Source organism: Delphinus delphis, chromosome 9, assembly GCF_949987515.2.
Source record: "Delphinus delphis chromosome 9, mDelDel1.2, whole genome shotgun sequence".
NCBI lineage: Eukaryota > Metazoa > Chordata > Mammalia > Artiodactyla > Delphinidae > Delphinus > Delphinus delphis.
The window spans coordinates 93,968,939-93,987,064 of record NC_082691.1 but is presented as its reverse complement, the minus strand read 5'-3'; the positions used below and the strand labels follow the sequence as shown (position 1 = coordinate 93,987,064).

Genomic DNA, 18,126 nt, shown 5'->3' with positions numbered 1-18,126 from the left:
CTTCACTTTAGTCTACGCTGTGTTTGTCAGTCCTTTTTCAGTTTTAAATTATTCGGATTAATATCTGGGGAGATGGGTCGCTGGCAGAAAAGGCCAGGATAGAGATAACTTCAAATATACAGAAAGATTCTTATCTCTATTTTCAGTGCCTCTTTTCTCCCCGCTCCTAATGTCATCTCTACTTCTCCTTAGGTTAGCTTCATTCTGTAGCCAGGTTTTCTGAGTGTACTAGGGAAGATGGCCATTAGGGACTCCAGATTTCTATCCTTTTGGAACACTTTAACTACAGTAGAAACAGAAACTTCTCTCAACCAGTGTCCATCTGTCAGTTAAGGAAAGAACTCTGGTGCTGTTTGGGTCATATATCTAGCCCTGGATTAGGGATATGGGAAACTGATTAGCCGGCTTATGTCATGTGTAGCCAGAAAAGTAGTGACCCTTGTGATTGATGGCCTCTCCAGAACCATGTGGTTTTTAGGGAGGGGTGGATTCCCAGAGGAAATAGGAGTGCCAAACAACTAAACAGCAGATATCAACTATACACATTAAGACAGGTATTTTCTTCTGCTATGTTTAGGATCAGTAAGACATCTCTTAGGGACCATCATTATGATTGAAGGATTAAGAGTTTTCAGCTTTGAACAATGTTGGATCAAAATTGATTTTGCTTTAAATGTTGACATCTATTATTTCTCAGCAGTGAGCACATAAGGATCTGTAGTATTTTCTGTTCTTTTATATGTTTAAGATATTTTGTAATTTTAATAAAAAACTAAAAATTAATTTTGCTTTGATTTAAGTTGGTGAGTAATAATAGATACTTGAGTCATAATTTCCCATTAATATTAAGTTAGTGAAATAATTTTCTGACACAGTAATCCATATGACATTTTAAAGGTGTTATAAAGGTAAATTATTGGTTTTTTTCAATGATGTGGAAAATACATAATTTATTTCCTTTACCTCATATCATATGTTTATGATACCATAGGTACCTGCAAGGTGTGGAGTTACAGTCCGGGACAGCCTAAAGAAAGCACTGATGATGAGAGGTCTAATCCCAGAGTGCTGTGCTGTTTACAGAATTCAGGATGGGTATGGTTTGTATGTGATGTGAAACTTTGTTTAAAAAAGGAAAAAAAAACCTCAGACATGAAATTTTGGGGTTTTCTGTAAGATCTTTACCCAGACCTAGGGTATTGAAAATCAGCTTCAGGAAAAAAATATTAATACTAAGTTAATTAGCCTAAAGAAATCTTGTAGGCCCTTTGAGGAGTTAACATTAGATAATTTCTTGTGATGATAGTGTTTGTTTCTCTGATCAAATGACTTTGTTTAGAGTTTGAGATTCTTAAAATTTTTGAACTATTTTTTTATGTGTCTTATTTGAATAATGGACTCTTTCCCAGTCCTTTATTTTTAATATAAACTCATAGTTTCACAAAAGACTTACCAAAATTAACATTTTATATTGAATTATTTTTCAGAAAGCATCTAAAATTTTGCCATGAGCCCCCCAACCCCAATTTTGAGTCCTGTTTTTTTAAAACAAAAAAAAAGTCTCCTTTTTGGGGCATATTGTCCCTTGAGTACTCTTTTTCTTTGAATGGGTACGTAAATCTGTACCTGTGATTTCTTTTTTTTTTTGGACCCCAGGAACAATCCATTTTCTGCTGTTGTAGGTCTTTTCTGGAGCTGACTTGAAGAAAAGAGTACATCTCTTTACCCTGCTGTTTGTCCAAGAGTGATACATTTATTTGGGGTAAACTTAAAAATTAATTTATTGCCATTTAAATTTCTAACGATGGAAGACCAGGGAGCCAAAACTCCCTCACCATTACTAGCCCCTCAATAACCAATTTTCATATCTTCAGCATGAGGTTTATGAAGATCTTTAGGTATGATAACCAAGAAAGGATGTGTCTACACTTTTCAGAGAGAAGAAACCAATTGGCTGGGACACTGATATTTCCTGGCTTACTGGAGAGGAATTGCATGTAGAAGTGTTGGAGAATGTTCCACTTACAACACACAACTTTGTATGTACTTTTATATTTTTTTTAATGTCAAAAATCTTCAAGTTCTTGTGAATGAATTTTTATGTAGAGAATATGAAGTATGGATGAATAATTTTGACATTGATATTTTACCTAAGTTGAAAATCAGTTCTGTTATTTAAAAAAACAACACATATTTAAAGAGTTTTGTTTTAATCATTATACTTTATTTTTAATTTAAAAAGTAATAACATATATGTATGTATATAATTGACTAACTTTGTTGTACACCTGAAACTAACACAACATTGTAAATCAACTATATTTCAATTAAAAAAATTCAAAAAAAAAGTAATAGATACTCATTATTGAAAGAAAACTCTTAAAAATTTGAGTGGTACGAAAGTATATCAAGTAAAAACGTGAAAGTACCCTACCAGAGGTAAACAGTTGTTAATTGATTATTGTGTATTCTTCCAAAGTCTTTCTATATATAAAACATGTGTCTGTGAACCCAAAGTTTTCTCCTTTCTTTTTTTTCTCCCTTTCCTTTCCTTCATAGTTTTCCATTTTTTCCTTTTATTAAAACTAAAAAATGGAATCATATTTTGTATGATATTCTTCTTTTTTTTTTTTTAAGTTAAACGAAGCATCATGGGCATCTTTCCATGTCAGTACACCTAGCTTTATAATGATTGCATAATAGTCCATAAGAATATAAATTCAGTATATTTAACCATCCCTCTTAACAGACATTTAAGTTTTTAAGAAATCTGTTACATATATGGTAAATAGACTCTTTCTGCATACATCTTGACACACTTGTGTAAATGTTTCTGAAAGATAGACTAATGGAAGTGGAATAGCTTTCCTTGAGGACTGAAGAAAGATAGATGTTAAAGCTCTCCTTCAATACTTCTCCCTTTATCTGGTTTTGCATTTGCCAGAACCTAGCCTAAGCTAAGTGTCACCAGCATGAGGCCTGGAACAGTGGAACCTCTCTACCTCAGAGATAAGGTAGAGGGTACAGTTCCAGAGCTTGAGAACCTGTCCTCTAAAAGAGTAGGCAGGAGCCAAGATTAGAGTGATCTATAAGGCAGGAATGCACTTCTTACTTTTCTATATATGGACTTTGGACCACAGTTTAGTTTTCTAGATGGATAGTTATTGCTACCCTTTTGGCATCAAGTGTTTTCCCTTGTGCCTTGTTGATTAGTACAGCTGGGCTCTTTCGATTTCCTGGGGGGTGTTAGTGTTTTGGAGGCTCCATTAGCGGTGAATAATGAGATCAGGTTTGTGCTTCAATAGATAAGGTATCTTTTGGACGAGTGTAAGATACACCTGATGCCAATCAGATTTACTATGTGGCAGATAGTTTTATAATGATGAGATAAGGAGTTCACTACTATTGACTTTTTTTTTTAAACCTGGAGAATTTTGAGAGGATAAATCTTAAGATTTTTTATTTAAGTTTTTAGGAATTAAAAATAAGTACTCTTATTCTTCTTAATTAGAAATTGCATATGAGGAGGTAAAAGAAGATCTAAGTTACTAACCTTAAGCAGTGCAGGAAGGTCCTTGCCACAAGAGGGTAATGAAAGCAAACTGCAGGTTAGTTGCAGAGTATGGAAATCTTCACAACACAGTTGGAGAGCTGCCAGTTACTGTTTGTTGAGATCTTTTCATTTGCCAGTATTTTGTCTGATCTGAGGATATAACAATTAATAAGAAAACAGTATCCCTGCCTTAGAGTAGAGAGAGACAGATCATTTAATTAAAAATTTTCATAAGCACTCTTAATTACTGTGTATGTTTAAAGTGCTATAGATACACAGAGTAGAGATTCCTAACCTTGGCCTTTGAGGAGTCAGGAAGTTTTCCCAAAGGAAGAAATATGAAAGCTGTGGCCTGATGGATGAGGGAAGAGTACTCTGGACAGGGACTTCCCAGGTGGCGCAGTGGTTAAGAATCTGCCTGCCAATACAGGGGACACGGGTTTGAGCCCTGGTCCGGGAAGATCCCACATGCTGCGGAGCAGCTAAGCCCGTGCACAACTACTGAGCCTGTGCTCTTGAGCCCGCACTCTGCAGCAAGAGAAGCCTGCGCACTGCAACGAAGAGTAACCCCCGCTCGCCACAACTAGAGAAAGCTCATGTGCAGCAACGAAGACCCAAAACAGCCATAAATAAATAAATAAATATTTTAAAAAACCACAAGAGTACTCTAGACAGAGGGAACAGCAAGAAAGCATGTTACCTTTTCAGTTTTGAAAGAAGTTCAGAATGGATGATGCAAAGTTGGAGAGGGGGCTGTTAGAGTGTAGCGTGTATATGGGTGGAGTAAGCTTATGAGAGTCCTTGTAAGCTATGTTAAAGATTCAGACTTTTCCCTAAAATCATTGGAAGTTTAATGATTTTAATAGGCAGGGCAGCAGTGTGATTAGATTTGTGTTTTGGAATGATTGCTCTTAGTGTCATAGAGAGGCAAGACTAAGCCTGTGTTCTGCTTAGAAAGGGAAAGAAATCCTCTCTCTGCTTCTCTGGGCTGGTTTTTGTTGACTACTGGAGGAAGGCTGATTATGCCTCCTGGTTTCATAGTCTGTTATAAAAGCGATTCCTTCAGTATATACGTGCATCCCAGGAATCCTTGGGAACTGGCAGGGGGCAGGGAAGGTAGAGAAACAAGATTAAAAACAGATGCTATGTGTCCGGACCTTCCCATTTTCTATAGGCACTAAAGTTAATGTCTTCCCTCAGCCCCACACCTTACAAATTAATGCGTGCAAATTACCTGTTCTATGGCCCCCACGAGTTTACCATCCATGTCTTGAATTCCAAAATAAGCATAATTTGTGGCCCAAAAGAAAAGATATACCTTCCTGTACCCACCTTTATTGACAAAGGTATATTCACAGATAGAGGTATATGTCAGTTACTCAATTTATGCTCAAATGCATACCCACATTTTCTCCTGCTCAGGTGTTTTTCTCTCCTTTCTGCTTTCCTCCCTCCTGCCCTCCTTCCTTTTCTCTCTTTTTTCCCCCTTCCTTTACATACAGAAACAACCAGTTACACATAGTTTTCACATATAAGTCAGTGACAGGAAGAAAGACTGCAACTGAGTAGATTAAAGAAGGAAGAGAAATTAGGGCTTCATGAAAGTCTGCAGATTATTAGGCGATTGAGAGTATGAGTAGTTAGCAAAAAGGATAAAGTGACTATAAAATGCTGATTCCTGTGAATACATTTTGTATTTTTCTGTGCTCTAATTTCCAGAGATTATGCTAGCAATATAAAAAGATGCTTGCTTTAGTAAATAGTAGACACATAAATATTAAAGATTTTCTAATTGCTTTTATATCCAGAGACAAATGGAAAAGGAACAAAGCTAAAAACAGTCAGTTGCTTTTTTATATCCCCTAGAAAGTGATACATAGACAAAAAGGTGAAGAAAACAAGAGCTACTCTTAAAACTATCTAAATGTTCTCAAAAAGCCAGAATGAATGATGTGCCAAGATATCATTTTCTTGATGAAGTATTATTTTTAATAACATTTTATCATGTTAAATATGTGTTTATTGAAAAGAGTTTGATAAAGTGGGTGTTGAAATCAATTTAATGGATCATGAAAAGCATTTACATGCAGTAGAATGGATTAGAAAATTCTGATATGCATTATGTATAGTTAGGGTAATATTATTATATGAATACAGGTGTGTCCTGGATCATGATGTGTTTTTCTTACTATTGTAATGTGTGATTAATGCTGTCTGAAAAACTGAGATGAATTGAGAATATACAGCAAAGAACAAAAGACAAAATAGAGTCACCCATGCTCTCGTCACTCTCAAATAGCCATTGTTAACATTTTGTTATTTGTTTATCCTTTTTATGTTTTCTGCTTCTTATATATACAAACCAAACAGTTTTAAACAATTTCTGGTTTTGTTCATTATCAAGATAGAGCTTCTCTGGCACAGTTCTGTTTATGTGACCCATGTTTGGCTTCTGACATGGAGTTCTTACACGTTGCCTTTTAAGTTTCACACAGAGGAATGTTCACAGATACATTTAGGTCTTCTAATCCTCTAACAAACTGATAGTTTGTTAAAAGTAGTTCTTACCTTCTTTTAGGTGATTTTCCTTTTCCTTGTCCTAAGTTAGCAAGTTCAGGTAGGGTTGATCTGATTTTCATATAATTATAAACTAGTTTTTTCGTTTATAAATTCTTTTTTACATTTTAATCAAAGTATATTACATTTTAATCAAATGTATATAGTTTTTAAGATAGTGCAGACGGGTTTACAAAAAAAATCACCTGTTGCCCTATCCCTTGTTAGCCTCTAATGCCACTCTCCAGAGGAAATCATTCTTTTTTTTTTTTTTTATTAGGTCCCACTTGTTTATTTTTGTTTTTATTTCCATTACTCTAGGAGGTGGATCAAAAAAGATATTGCTGTGATTTATGTCAAAGAGTGTTCTTCCTGTTTTTCCTCTACGAGTTTTATAGTGTCCAGTCTTATTACATTTAGGTCTCTAATCCATTTTGAGTTTATTTTTGTGTATGATGTTAGGGAGTGTTCTGACTTCATTCTTTTACATGTAGCTGTCCAGTTTTCCCAGCACCACTTATTGAAGAGACTGTCTTTTCTCCATTGTATATCCTTGCCTCCTTTGTCATAGATTAGTTGACCGTAGGTGCGTGGGTTTATCTCTGGGCTTTCTATCCTATTCCACTGATCTATATTTCTGTTTTTGTGCCAGTACCGTGTTGTCTTGATTACTGTAGCTTTGTAGTGTAGTCTGAAGTCAGGGAGTCTCATTCCTCCAGCTCCATTTTTTCCCTCAAAACCGCTTTGGCTATTCAGGGTCTTTTGTGTCTCCATACAAATTTTAATATTTTTTGTTCTAGTTCTGTAAAAAATGCCATTGGTAATTTGATAGGGATTACATTGAATCTGTAGATTGCTTTGGGTAGTATAGTCATTTTCACAATATTGATTCTTCCAGTCCAAGAACATGGTGTATCTCTCCATCTGTTGGTATCATCTTTAATTTCTTTCATGAGTGTCTTATAGTTTTCTGCATACAGGTCTTTTGTCTCCCTGGGTAGGGTTATTCTTAGGTATTTTATTCTTTTTGTTGCAATGGTAAATGGAAGAGTTTCCTTAATTTCTCTTTCAGATTTTTCATCATTAGTGTACAGGAATGCAAGAGATTTCTGTACATTAATTTTGTATCCTGCAACTTTACCAAATTCATTGAATAGCTGTATTAGTTTTCTGATGGCATCTTTAGGATTCTCTATGTATAGTATCATGTCATCTGCAAACAGTGACAGTTTTACTTCTTCTTTTCCAATTTGTAGTCCTTTTATTTCTTTTTCTTCTCTGATTGCCGTGGCTAGGACTTCCAAAACTATGCTGAATAATAGTGGTGAGAGTGGACATCCTTGTCTTGTTCCTGATCTTAGTGGAAATGCTTTCAGTTTTTCACCATTGAGAATGATGTTTGCTGTGGGTTTGTGGTATATGGCCTTTATTACGTTGAGGTAGGTTCCCTCTATGCCCACTTTCTGGAGAGTTTTTATCATAAACGGGTGTTGAATTTTGTCAAAAGCTTTTTCTGCATCTAATGAGATGATCATATGGTTTTTATTCTTCAATTTGTTAATATGGTGTATCACATTGATTTGCATATATTGAAGAATCCTTGCATCCCTGGGATAAATCCCACTTGATCATGGTATATGATCCTTTTAATGTGTTGTTGGGTTCTGTTTGCTAGTATTTTGTTGAGGATTTTTGCATCTATATTCGTCAGTGATATTGGTCTGTAATTTTCTTTTTTTGTAGTATCTTTGTCTGGTTTTGGTATCAGGGTGATAGTGGCCTCATAGAATGAGTTTGGGAATATTCCTTTGCAGTTTTTTGGAAGAGTTTGAGAAGGATGGGTGTTAGCTCTTCGCTAAATGTTTGATAGAATTCACCTGTGAAGCCATCTGGTCCTGGGCTTCTGTTTGTTGGAAGATTTTTAATCACAGTTTCAATTTCATTACTTGTGATTGGTCTGTTCATATTTTCTATTTCTTCCTGGTTCAGTCTTGGAAGGTTGGAAGGTTATACCTTTCTAAGAATTTGTCCATTTCTTCCAGGTTGTCCATTTTAATGGCATAGCGTTGCTTGTAGTAGTCTCTTAGGATGCTTGGTATTTCTGCGGTGTCTGCTGTAACTTCTTTTTCATTTCTAATTCTATTGATTTGAGTCCTCTCCCTCTTTTTCTTGAAGAATCTGGCTAATGGTTTATCAGTTTTGTTTATCTTCTCAAAGAACCAGCTTTTAGTTTTATTGATCTTTGCTATTGTTTTCTTTGTTTCTGTTTCATCTATTTCTGCTCTGACCTTTATGATTTCTTTCCTTCTGCTAACTTTGGGTTTTGTTTGTTCTTCTTTCTCTAGTTCCTTTAGGTGTAAGGTTAGATTGTTTATTTGAGATTTTTCTTGTTTCTTGAGGTAGACTTGTATAACTGTAAACTTCCCTCTTAGAACTGCTTTTGCTGCATCCCATAGGTTTTGGATTGTCGTGTTTTCATTGTCATTTGTCTCTAGGTATTTTTGGATTTCCTCTTGGATTTCTTCAGTGATCTCTTGGTTATTTAGTAACATATAGTTTAGCCTCCATGTGTTTGTGTTTTTTACTTTTTTTCCCCTGTAATTCATTTCTAATCTCATAGTGTTATGGTCAGAAAAGGTGCTTGATATGATTTCAATTTTCTTAAATTTACTGAGGCTTGATTTGTGACCCAAGATGTGGTCTACCCTTTAGAATGTTCTTTGCTCACTTGAGAAGAAAGTGTAATCTGCTGTTTTTCGATGGAATGTCCTATAAATATTAATTAAATCCATCTGGTCTGTTGTGTCATTTAAAGCTTCTGTTCCCTTATTAGTTGTCATTTTGGATGATCTGTCCATTGGTGTAAGTGAGGTGTTAAAGTCCCCCACTATTATTGTGTTACTGTCGATTTCCTCTTTTATAGCTGTTAGCAGTTGCCTTATGTATTGAGGTGCCCTTATGTTGGGTGCATATATATTTATAATTGTTATATCTTCTTCTTGCATTGATCCATTGATCATTATTTAGTGTCCTTCCTTGTCTATTGTAACATTCTTTATTTTAAAGTCTATTTTATCTGATGTGAGTATTGCTATTCCAGCTTTCTTTTGATTTCCATTTGCATGGAATATCTTTTTCCATCCCCTCACTTTCAGTCTGAATGTGTTCCTAGTTCTGAAGTGGGTCTCCTGTAGACAGCACATATATGGGTCTTGTTTTTGTATCCATTCAGTAAGCCTGTGTCTTTTGGTTGGAGCATTTAATCCATTCACGTTTCAGGTCTTTATCGATATGTATGCTCCTATTACCATTTTCTTAATTGTTTTGGGTTTGTTTTTGTACGTCCTTGTCTTCTCTTGTGTTTCCCACTTAGAGAAGTTCCTTTAGCATTTGTTGTAGAACTGGTTTGGTGGTGCTGAATTCTCTTAGCTTTTGCTTGTCTGTAAAGCTTTTGATTTCTCCATCGAATCTGAATGAGATTCTTGCCATGTACAGTAATCTTGGTTGTAGATTCTTCCCTTTCATCATTTTAAGTATATCATGCCGCTCCCTTCTGACTTGTAGAGTTGCTGCTGAGAAATCAGCTGTTAACCTTGTGGGAGTTCCCTTGTATGTTATTTGTCTTTTTTCCCTTGCTGCTTTCAATAATTTTTCTTTGTCTTTAATTTTTGCCAATTTGATTACTATGTGTCTTGGCGTGTTTCTCCTTGGGTTTATCCTGTATGGGACTTGCTGTGCTTCATGGACTTGAGTGGCTGTTTCCTTTCCCATGTTAGGGAAGTTTTCGACTATAATCTCTTCAAATATTTTCTCTGGTCCTTTCTCTCTCTCTTCTCCTTCTGGGACCTCTATAATGTGAATGTTGTTGCGTTTAATGTTGTCCCGGAGGTCTCTTAGGCTGTCTTCATTTCTTTTCATTCTTTTTTCTTTATTCTGTTCTGCAGCAGTGAATTCCACCATTCTGTATTCCAGGTTACTTATACGTTCTTCTGCCTCAGTTATTCTGCTATTGATTCCTGCTAGTGTATTTTCCATTTCAGTTATTGTATTGTTCGTCTCTGTTTGTTTGTTCTTTAATTCTTCTACGTCTTTGTTAAACATTTTTACATCTTCTCAATCTTTACCTCCATTCTTTTTCTGAGGTCCTGGGTCATCTTCACTATCATTCTGAATTCTTTTTCTGGAAGGTTGCCTATGTCCACTTCATTTAGTTGTTTTTCTGGGGTCTTATCTTGTTCCTTCATCTGGTGCATAGCCCTCTGCCTTTTCATCTTGTCTGTCTTTCTGTGAATGGGGTTTTTGTTCCACAGGCTGCAGGATTGTAGTTCTTCTTACTTCTGCTGTCTGCCCTCTAGTGGATGAGGCTATCTGAGAGGAAATCATTCTTAACTTTCAATGGTTTCTGTTTCAAGCTCTTCTCGTGATTATTTTCATATTACTAAATAATAACTTTAAGCTACAATTTCTTATTTTATCAGTTTTAGACATTTACTTATGGCTAGTTCCATAGGGAATTAGATTATTTGTAACATTACAACCTTCCTCCTCTTTTCGCTCCTCCTCTGAAGCATTTTTGTTTTTTGTGGGTTTTTTGATTCCTCTGTTCCATACCTTTGTAACTTTAAGTATGCCATTGTTTCTTGTTCTGTCAACACCAGTAAGCATCTGTTAACTCCTTTCTTTGTAGAGTTATTTAAGTGTACCCTTATTCTGTCTTTCACCTCTGTTTCTTCCTGCTCCTGTCATCTCTGCTTTTACTTTTATGTAGTAAAGCTTAATATTAGTTAGTCTTTTATTTATTTTCCATCTTCTTGACTTACGAGTTTAATTGGTTAGTGGGTGGGAGAAAAATACATGTAGTCCATCTGTTATCTTGAATCCACTGGTTTTCATTTTAGTATCTTAGTGTTTAAGTCAGTTCTCATGATGTAAGCATATTAAAGATTTGTTATTTTAATCAAGAGTAAATAAGTTGGGCTTCCCTGGTGGCACAGTGGTTGAGAGTCTGCCTGCCGATGCAGGGGACACGGGTTCGTGGCCCGGTCCGGGAAGATCCTACATGCCGCGGGGCGGCTGGGCCCGTGAGCCATGGCCGCTGAGCCTGCGCGTCCGGAGCCTGTGCTCCGCAGCGGGAGAGGCCACAGCAGTGAGAGGCCCGCGTACCGCAAGAAAAAAAAAAGAGTAAATAAGTTGATTTCTAAAAAGATTCTTACTAGTTTTTGAAATCCTCTACGATGTTTTACTTTACAGGTACGGAAAACTTTTTTCACCTTAGCATTTTGTGACTTCTGTCGAAAGCTGCTTTTCCAGGGGTTCCGCTGTCAAACATGTGGTTATAAATTTCACCAGCGTTGTAGTACAGAGGTTCCACTGATGTGTGTTAATTATGACCAACTTGAGTAAGTAATCAAAAAATTTTTCTTTTCTGTCTTCCACTTTACATTTAACTTTTCTTAATGTGAAACTAGTATGTCTTAGAGTCTGTGAAAGTTTTCTGTACAGAATAGTTGTTACAGGGAACTTTTTGAAGTGTGCCTAGAGAGTAATATGTAGTATAGCCAATACTTCTCTCTCAAATTATAATTCTGGTTTGCTGTACATTTCATTTATGTTTTATATTCTCTTTTAATTAATAAAGATCCCTTGCCCATAGAAATCACTTTTAGATGGTTTTTGGGTGTTTCAATTAAATAAACCATTATATTTTTAGACTGCAGATTGGGGAATCTGGTTCTGTCAGCAATTTTGTAAATTAAGTGCTCTCTCTCTCTCAAAGTTAGTGTGCCTGTCTGTCTGTCTCTCTCTCTCTCTGTCTCTCTCCCTCCCCCCTTCTCTTCCTCCCTCTCTTCCCCCTAGTCCCTCTCTTCCCCCTACTCCCTCTCTCAATAGATTGAGTCTATTTTAATCTTTTTTTGTGTTGTTACTGCTGCTAGTAAAATCTTATTACTTTTTTTGATTACTTGAGTAGAGGGAATTCAACTCTGTACTTTAAAGTATATCATAATGATATAACCTAATTTTTAGCAGTAGATACATTTTCTAATTCCTTAACCATAAAGCATGATTTTTCTCCTCTACTATGTAGAAATTTGCTGTATAGAGCAATTAGTTTTAGATTCTGAACTTGCCTTTGAAAAGTACAATATAATTTTTTTACAGTAAGCCTTTAGACAAAAATACAACTAATTGAATTTAACAGTCCTTCCTGAAAATGGAATTTGATCTCAGACATTTTTGTTAATTCTTTAAGGTATTCTGGTATATGAAGCTTCTGGGTTTTGCACAAGTTAGGTTTGTTTTTGTTTTGTTTTTCTTTTTGCCTCACAGTTTGCTGTTTGTCTCCAAGTTCTTTGAACACCACCCAATACCACAGGAGGAGGCCTCCTTAGCAGAGACTACCCTTACGTCTGGATCATCCCCTTCTGCACCCCCCTCCGATTCTATTGGGTATGATTTGATTCCTGCTGTTCAGTGACATGCTGTTTGAGCTGATTTCTTTGGAACTTTTGGCTAATTATAAACCTTTCCAACATTTGGATTGTTAAATTAAGGGTTTTTTTTTTTCAGGTAATTTATCACACCAGTCAGCTAATTTACATACATTTGGTACAGATACACAGGGTTAAAGCTGATGTAGACTGTTTTAGGACCATCCTTGAAAAAAAATCAAGCAACAGATAATTTAGAGTCCCTGCCTTGTGCTCATTGCTTTATTTTTAATATCAGATATAGAAGTATATGATTTCCATTTAGAAAAGTAACATTAATATATGAGATAATGGCCGACGATTTTAAAATAGTATATAATTATAATCTACAATTTATGATATATTATTTTAAACTGTGTGATAAATATCCTCATGTTTACAGGAGAAGAGAGAATAGTGAGAGAGGGTAGTCAACATTTAATCAAGAAAGTGGGATTTGAACTGGACTGTAAAGAATTCTAGAATCTGAATGAGCATAGGAGCATGGTGATGGTGGGGGCACAGGGGCAAGGGGAGAAGGGAGGTACAAGCAACATATCTTCATCTTCTAGTATACCCATTTTCTTTAGATTTGCTAATAAAATACATTAGATTTAATCCAGGTTTTTGTTTTTCTTACTTAAAGACCAGTGTCCTTTGCATACATATTTCTGACTTATTGTGTACTACATGTTGCTGTCATAGTTTTAATTCAGTAGGTTTCAAGAATGACTTGCTGTCACTACACCAGATCAGTTGTGTTAATTAGACTACCCTATTCAGTTGTAGTAAGTTCAGGCTTTTTCCACTTTTAAGTTCTAACTTAAAGTATGTTACTGCTTTGAGACTTTAAATCACCTGTAAGTAGTGTTTAAAAAGTGAGTGCACTTTCCAAAACTTTTTAAAAGCTAATATTGTCACTTCCACGTTCTTTTTACCTGCTCCCCATATCCCTTGCCAGTGGCTTTTATTGGCTGTCTAAAGCAAAAATAAAGACAGCTTTGTCACAAACTAAAAATTTCTCAATTATCAGAATAAAAAGGACCAGTAGAACATGCTAATTTTCTTAGAGGCCAGTTCCATCAGCCTTACCTATAATTCTCGTTGGTTTATAGCAGTTTTTTATTTATTTTTGTGGTATGCGGGCCTCTCACTGTTGTGGCCTCTCCCATTGCGGAGCACAGGCTCCGGACGCGCAGGCTCAGCGGCCATGGCTTATGGGCCCAGCTGCTCCGCGACATGTGGATCTTCCCAGACCGGGGCATGAACCCGTGTCCCCTGCATCGGCAGGCAGACTGTCAACCACTGCGTCACCAGGGAAGCCCCTATAGCAGTTTTTTAAAGTACATAATATTTTATTATTTTTATTTCCCTTCTAAGTGGATTCATTTACATAAAGTCAAAATTTCTTTCCCTACCCTTAAAAGTGTGCCTCAAAGAAGCACAGATTCTTGTTCAGATTCTATTAACATATTTTATTTAGAAGTTTTTTGTTACTATTTGGCTTCTTTGGCTGTTTCAACCTTTATCTAGTCCTTTTCTACTGTATTTTCTTCTCATTCCTCTCTAAACCCTCTCCCGTCTTAAAAATGTCTTTTTATTCCCTCAACATTGTCTTTCTGGCTGTCTTATTAACCACTAGATAATGCTGATTAGTTACAGAGTTTGCATAAGATGGGGTGCAACAATAACCAATCTCTGAAGAGAAGCTGTTAGCACTGAGTCATTCATTGGTCCTGGTGGAGCTCACTAAGACAGTCACACCTCGTCAGTCAAGTGACACTCATTTCTTAGCTCCCTAGGATACTCCTTCTGAGGGGCACAGACTTCTCACAGGTGCTTACAATCTATTCTCAAAACTTTAATGTGCTCCGTGAGTGCCAGGTTCATTTTGGGAGCAGTGAGAGATCATAGACTTTGTTATTTATCCACAGTACCAAAATAGGTCACTCTGTCACCTGTTTTGATGGTTTCATCAAAAAGCAGTTTTTACAAATATTTACTTTAATGCTTAATATATTATTTTCCTGTGTGTCTTGTATCGATTATTGGTCATGGTAAACATTTCAAAATATGAGAGATTGACACTCTGAGAATCATCTTTTGAATTTGGAAATGATCTTTTGCTATTATTGTTCAGGATTTTAATTCAACTCTTGTATAAAGCAATAGGTATATCTTTTAGGTCATGAAAAACACATGTATGTTTTTAAAAGATTTATAATTTCCTAATATTGATACTTCCCATAAAAAGTTCATTTTAGTAACTTCAACTATCAAGAAATGGCAAAGGTAGAAAAATTGGCAGACATTATTCAGTCACTGCCTACCTAGAGCATTTTTGTATAACTTTAAAGGACAAGCGTTGCTTCAGCTGATTAACAACAGGTAATTTTTAGCCATTTGTAGATTTCTCTGGAGTTTTCTGGATAAGAATCAGTGTTCTTATCATTGATACTCCCTGGAGTGTCTGCTTGAGCAAAGCAGCTTTGTCAGTGGTTGCAAGCACATATTAGTTTTTTAAACTAACACTTTTAAAAGCCATTACTGCTGGATTTTTAATGCTTTATTGTAAAGATTTTATTTGAGAATACGAAAAGAAGAAAATCTTTATATCATCCATTTTTCTATGTTATTATCTCTATAAAGTTACTCTGAATCTTATCTTCCAATCACTTGATTTTTCCAGGCCCCCAATTCTCACCAGTCCGTCTCCTTCAAAATCCATTCCAATTCCACAGCCTTTCCGACCAGATGAAGATCATCGAAATCAGTTTGGACAACGAGACCGGTCCTCATCAGCTCCAAATGTGCATATAAACACCATAGAACCTGTCAATATTGATGTAAGTATCCAGCAGTGCTCGAAGTTAGAAAATTCAAGTGTGTTTCTTTATTTTTTTCTGCTACATTTATAATATAGATCAGAAATAAGTGCCATCTTTCATTTATCACAGTTATTATAAGTGATAGACTTTTCATGAACTACAAATCAGGAAAGCCTTTCAGCTTCTCTGATGGCATAAAATATTTAACTGGCACCAAATTATAGAGTTATTCTTATTTTTTTCCTTATGACACCATCTCTGTAAAAGTCTTATCTTCATTTATTTAACAGGTAATCCACTTGACCATTTTGGGGTAAAGAAAAAATAAGAGTACACTTGCATATTTCCTATTTAGATCAATTTGAAATCTTTACCTGAATATCTAAAGGTTTAACTTTGAGTTAAATAACCCTTAAGGATTAATCATTACTTTATGTACTTCTCATGCAAAGCTACCTTTTACCTTCTTTACTTTCTTGAGTATACCATTGGATTGCATCTCTACACAAATCAATTATTTTAGTCTCCTTCTGGGGCTGGTCACTCTTGAATTTTTTTACTTTCCCGGTTTATCTTACACACTATAAGTTAATTATGTACATTAGTGTCACTTCTTCGATTTGACCTTAACTCCTGGACAGCAGAAACCATTCCTAATATAGTTTCCTAACATAGGAACTATTAGGTGTTAGTTGGCACCTAACATAAGAGGTCATCAAAAAATATTTGTATTAGTAAAAGGGTTAGAAGACAAAGCAGAGGTCTGTTTCCCATAATATAGACCAGGGATCAACAAACACTTAAAGGGTCACATAGTAAATATTTTAGGCTTGTGTGTCATGTGATCTCTAATGATAGCTGTTGAACTCTGCCACTGTAGTGTGAAAACGGCCATAATACATCTTAAACAAATAGGTGAGGCTTTATTCCAGTAAAACTTGAGTAAAGCAGGTGGCCAGCCAATTGTATTTTGCCAGTCCCTGCTATAGACAAAATAGAAGGAAGAGATGAGAAAAAAGATGAGATACGCAGGATCAATCCAAAAGGACTGGTTCATTCAGCTATCAATACATCATCTCAGTAACTGAGTTACTGAAGATAATAAAGAGCCCTTGCTATCTGAGCTGTGGTGGGGTTGGGATCACTTCTCCCAGAATTTGTACTTTAGGATAAAAAATGTGGGTTATCCTCAGTCTCTGTCTGTAATAAGCAAGAAAACAAAAAAGCCACCAAATTTGTTTGCCTTGGAAAGTAATTATATTTAAAAAGGAATTTGAAACTGTTTCCCCATGTAAGCAGGATACTGAAGTTACTGAGGGGTCATGTGTATGTTAGAGGACAGGGGTGGTTCTCATTATACCGGCATTCCTTATGTGAGTGCTCATAAGGTTGAGTAAAGAAGGAAAAATTATCCTAACAGGAAAATAATCACTAATTAACAGACTCCCTTAATATTAGTCTCCACTCACATATCCCTCCCCATTTAATACCAGCTTGCATTCCAGCCCTTTTCCATCACTATCCAACATTTCAGTGAAAACATAAAGCACATTGATTGTGAATATGACAACAAAAAAAAGATTTTAAGGATTTTATGAAGACAGTGAAAAAGTCACTTGGTAGAACTACTCACATCTTATAAAGTCATTGAGAAATAAGGGTACAGCAGAATTAAATTAGTCCAGTTAACAGTAAAAGAGAGAAAGTCTATAAGGATGACAAGAGAATAGGCTTTTCAAGTGAAAATGATTTAAATATCATAGGATTGATGGAGGGCTTTGAGGGAATTGATGAAGTCCTTTAAGATTTTTATAAAAATGATTATGATTGTGATGTAAAAGATGAATATGAAATTAAGAATTTCAATTTGTGCTGTCGTAAGTTTGATATTATTACCAATGAAAACTTGATTTTTTCTGTATTCTAAGGATTAGCATACTGTTGAAATTATAACTTAAAGTTTTGTTGAATGTAAAAGAAAATAAACTTTTTATAAATCTTAATTTCATTTTTCAAGATACATTCCCAAGTCAGACTTTCTTCCTATATTTTACTATGAAATTTTTTCTCTATTTTTATTGGGTTCATTTAAAGTAGCCTTTTCTTAATATCAATTTTTCTCAACTAATAAGGTCTTCTTCTATCTGGCTAGACCTGAATATAAAGGAAAAAAAAATAGGAGAGGGAAATATGGAAATAAGGAGATTGTGTGAAATAAGAAATCAAATCTTATTTTTACGTTAGATCTATTGTCAGTATGTTCAAAGTTGTTACCTTTGTATTTACTTTCAAAACTGACGTTCTTTTAGACTATTTCTCTTTATGTCTTAGTGTTACTAAGTTTCTCCTATTGTCTTAGGCTTGAACATTTGGAGTGTCATCTTTATATCTTGCTTTTTCATCTTCCCCTATAAGCAAATAGTCATAAGGTATCACCTTTCCTTTTGATATACGTCTCAAATTTGTTATTACTACCACCATTTGGGCCCATATTTCTTCACTTGAACTACTTATTACATTAATCTCCTAAATAGATTTCTTGCCATTGATTTCTCTCTGCCCATTTCCATTTTTATTGCTATTATCAGAATAATTTTTTATAAGACCTCTATCATCATCTGTTCCTTTGTTCCAAAACTTTCATTTACTTCCCATTGAAAAATATAAACCTTTTAGCATTTCATTCAGTTTCAGTCATTTCATTCAATTTCAGTCATTATTT

The 18,126-nt window shown here is 35.3% G+C and overlaps 1 protein-coding gene across 5 annotated transcripts in view; it reads left to right on the top strand.

The window, feature by feature from the left end:
• BRAF (B-Raf proto-oncogene, serine/threonine kinase) overlaps positions 1-18,126 on the top strand; it is a 161,361-nt gene that overhangs the window by 86,320 nt on the left and 56,915 nt on the right. For all 5 annotated transcript variants that reach the window (XM_060021006.1, XM_060021008.1, XM_060021005.2 and 2 more), the window contains exons 4-8: positions 992-1,095; positions 1,937-2,039; positions 11,360-11,508; positions 12,437-12,556; positions 15,266-15,422. In XM_060021006.1, coding sequence (XP_059876989.1) covers positions 992-1,095; positions 1,937-2,039; positions 11,360-11,508; positions 12,437-12,556; positions 15,266-15,422 — 633 coding nt within the window. The remainder of the gene's footprint in view (positions 1-991; positions 1,096-1,936; positions 2,040-11,359; positions 11,509-12,436; positions 12,557-15,265; positions 15,423-18,126) is intronic.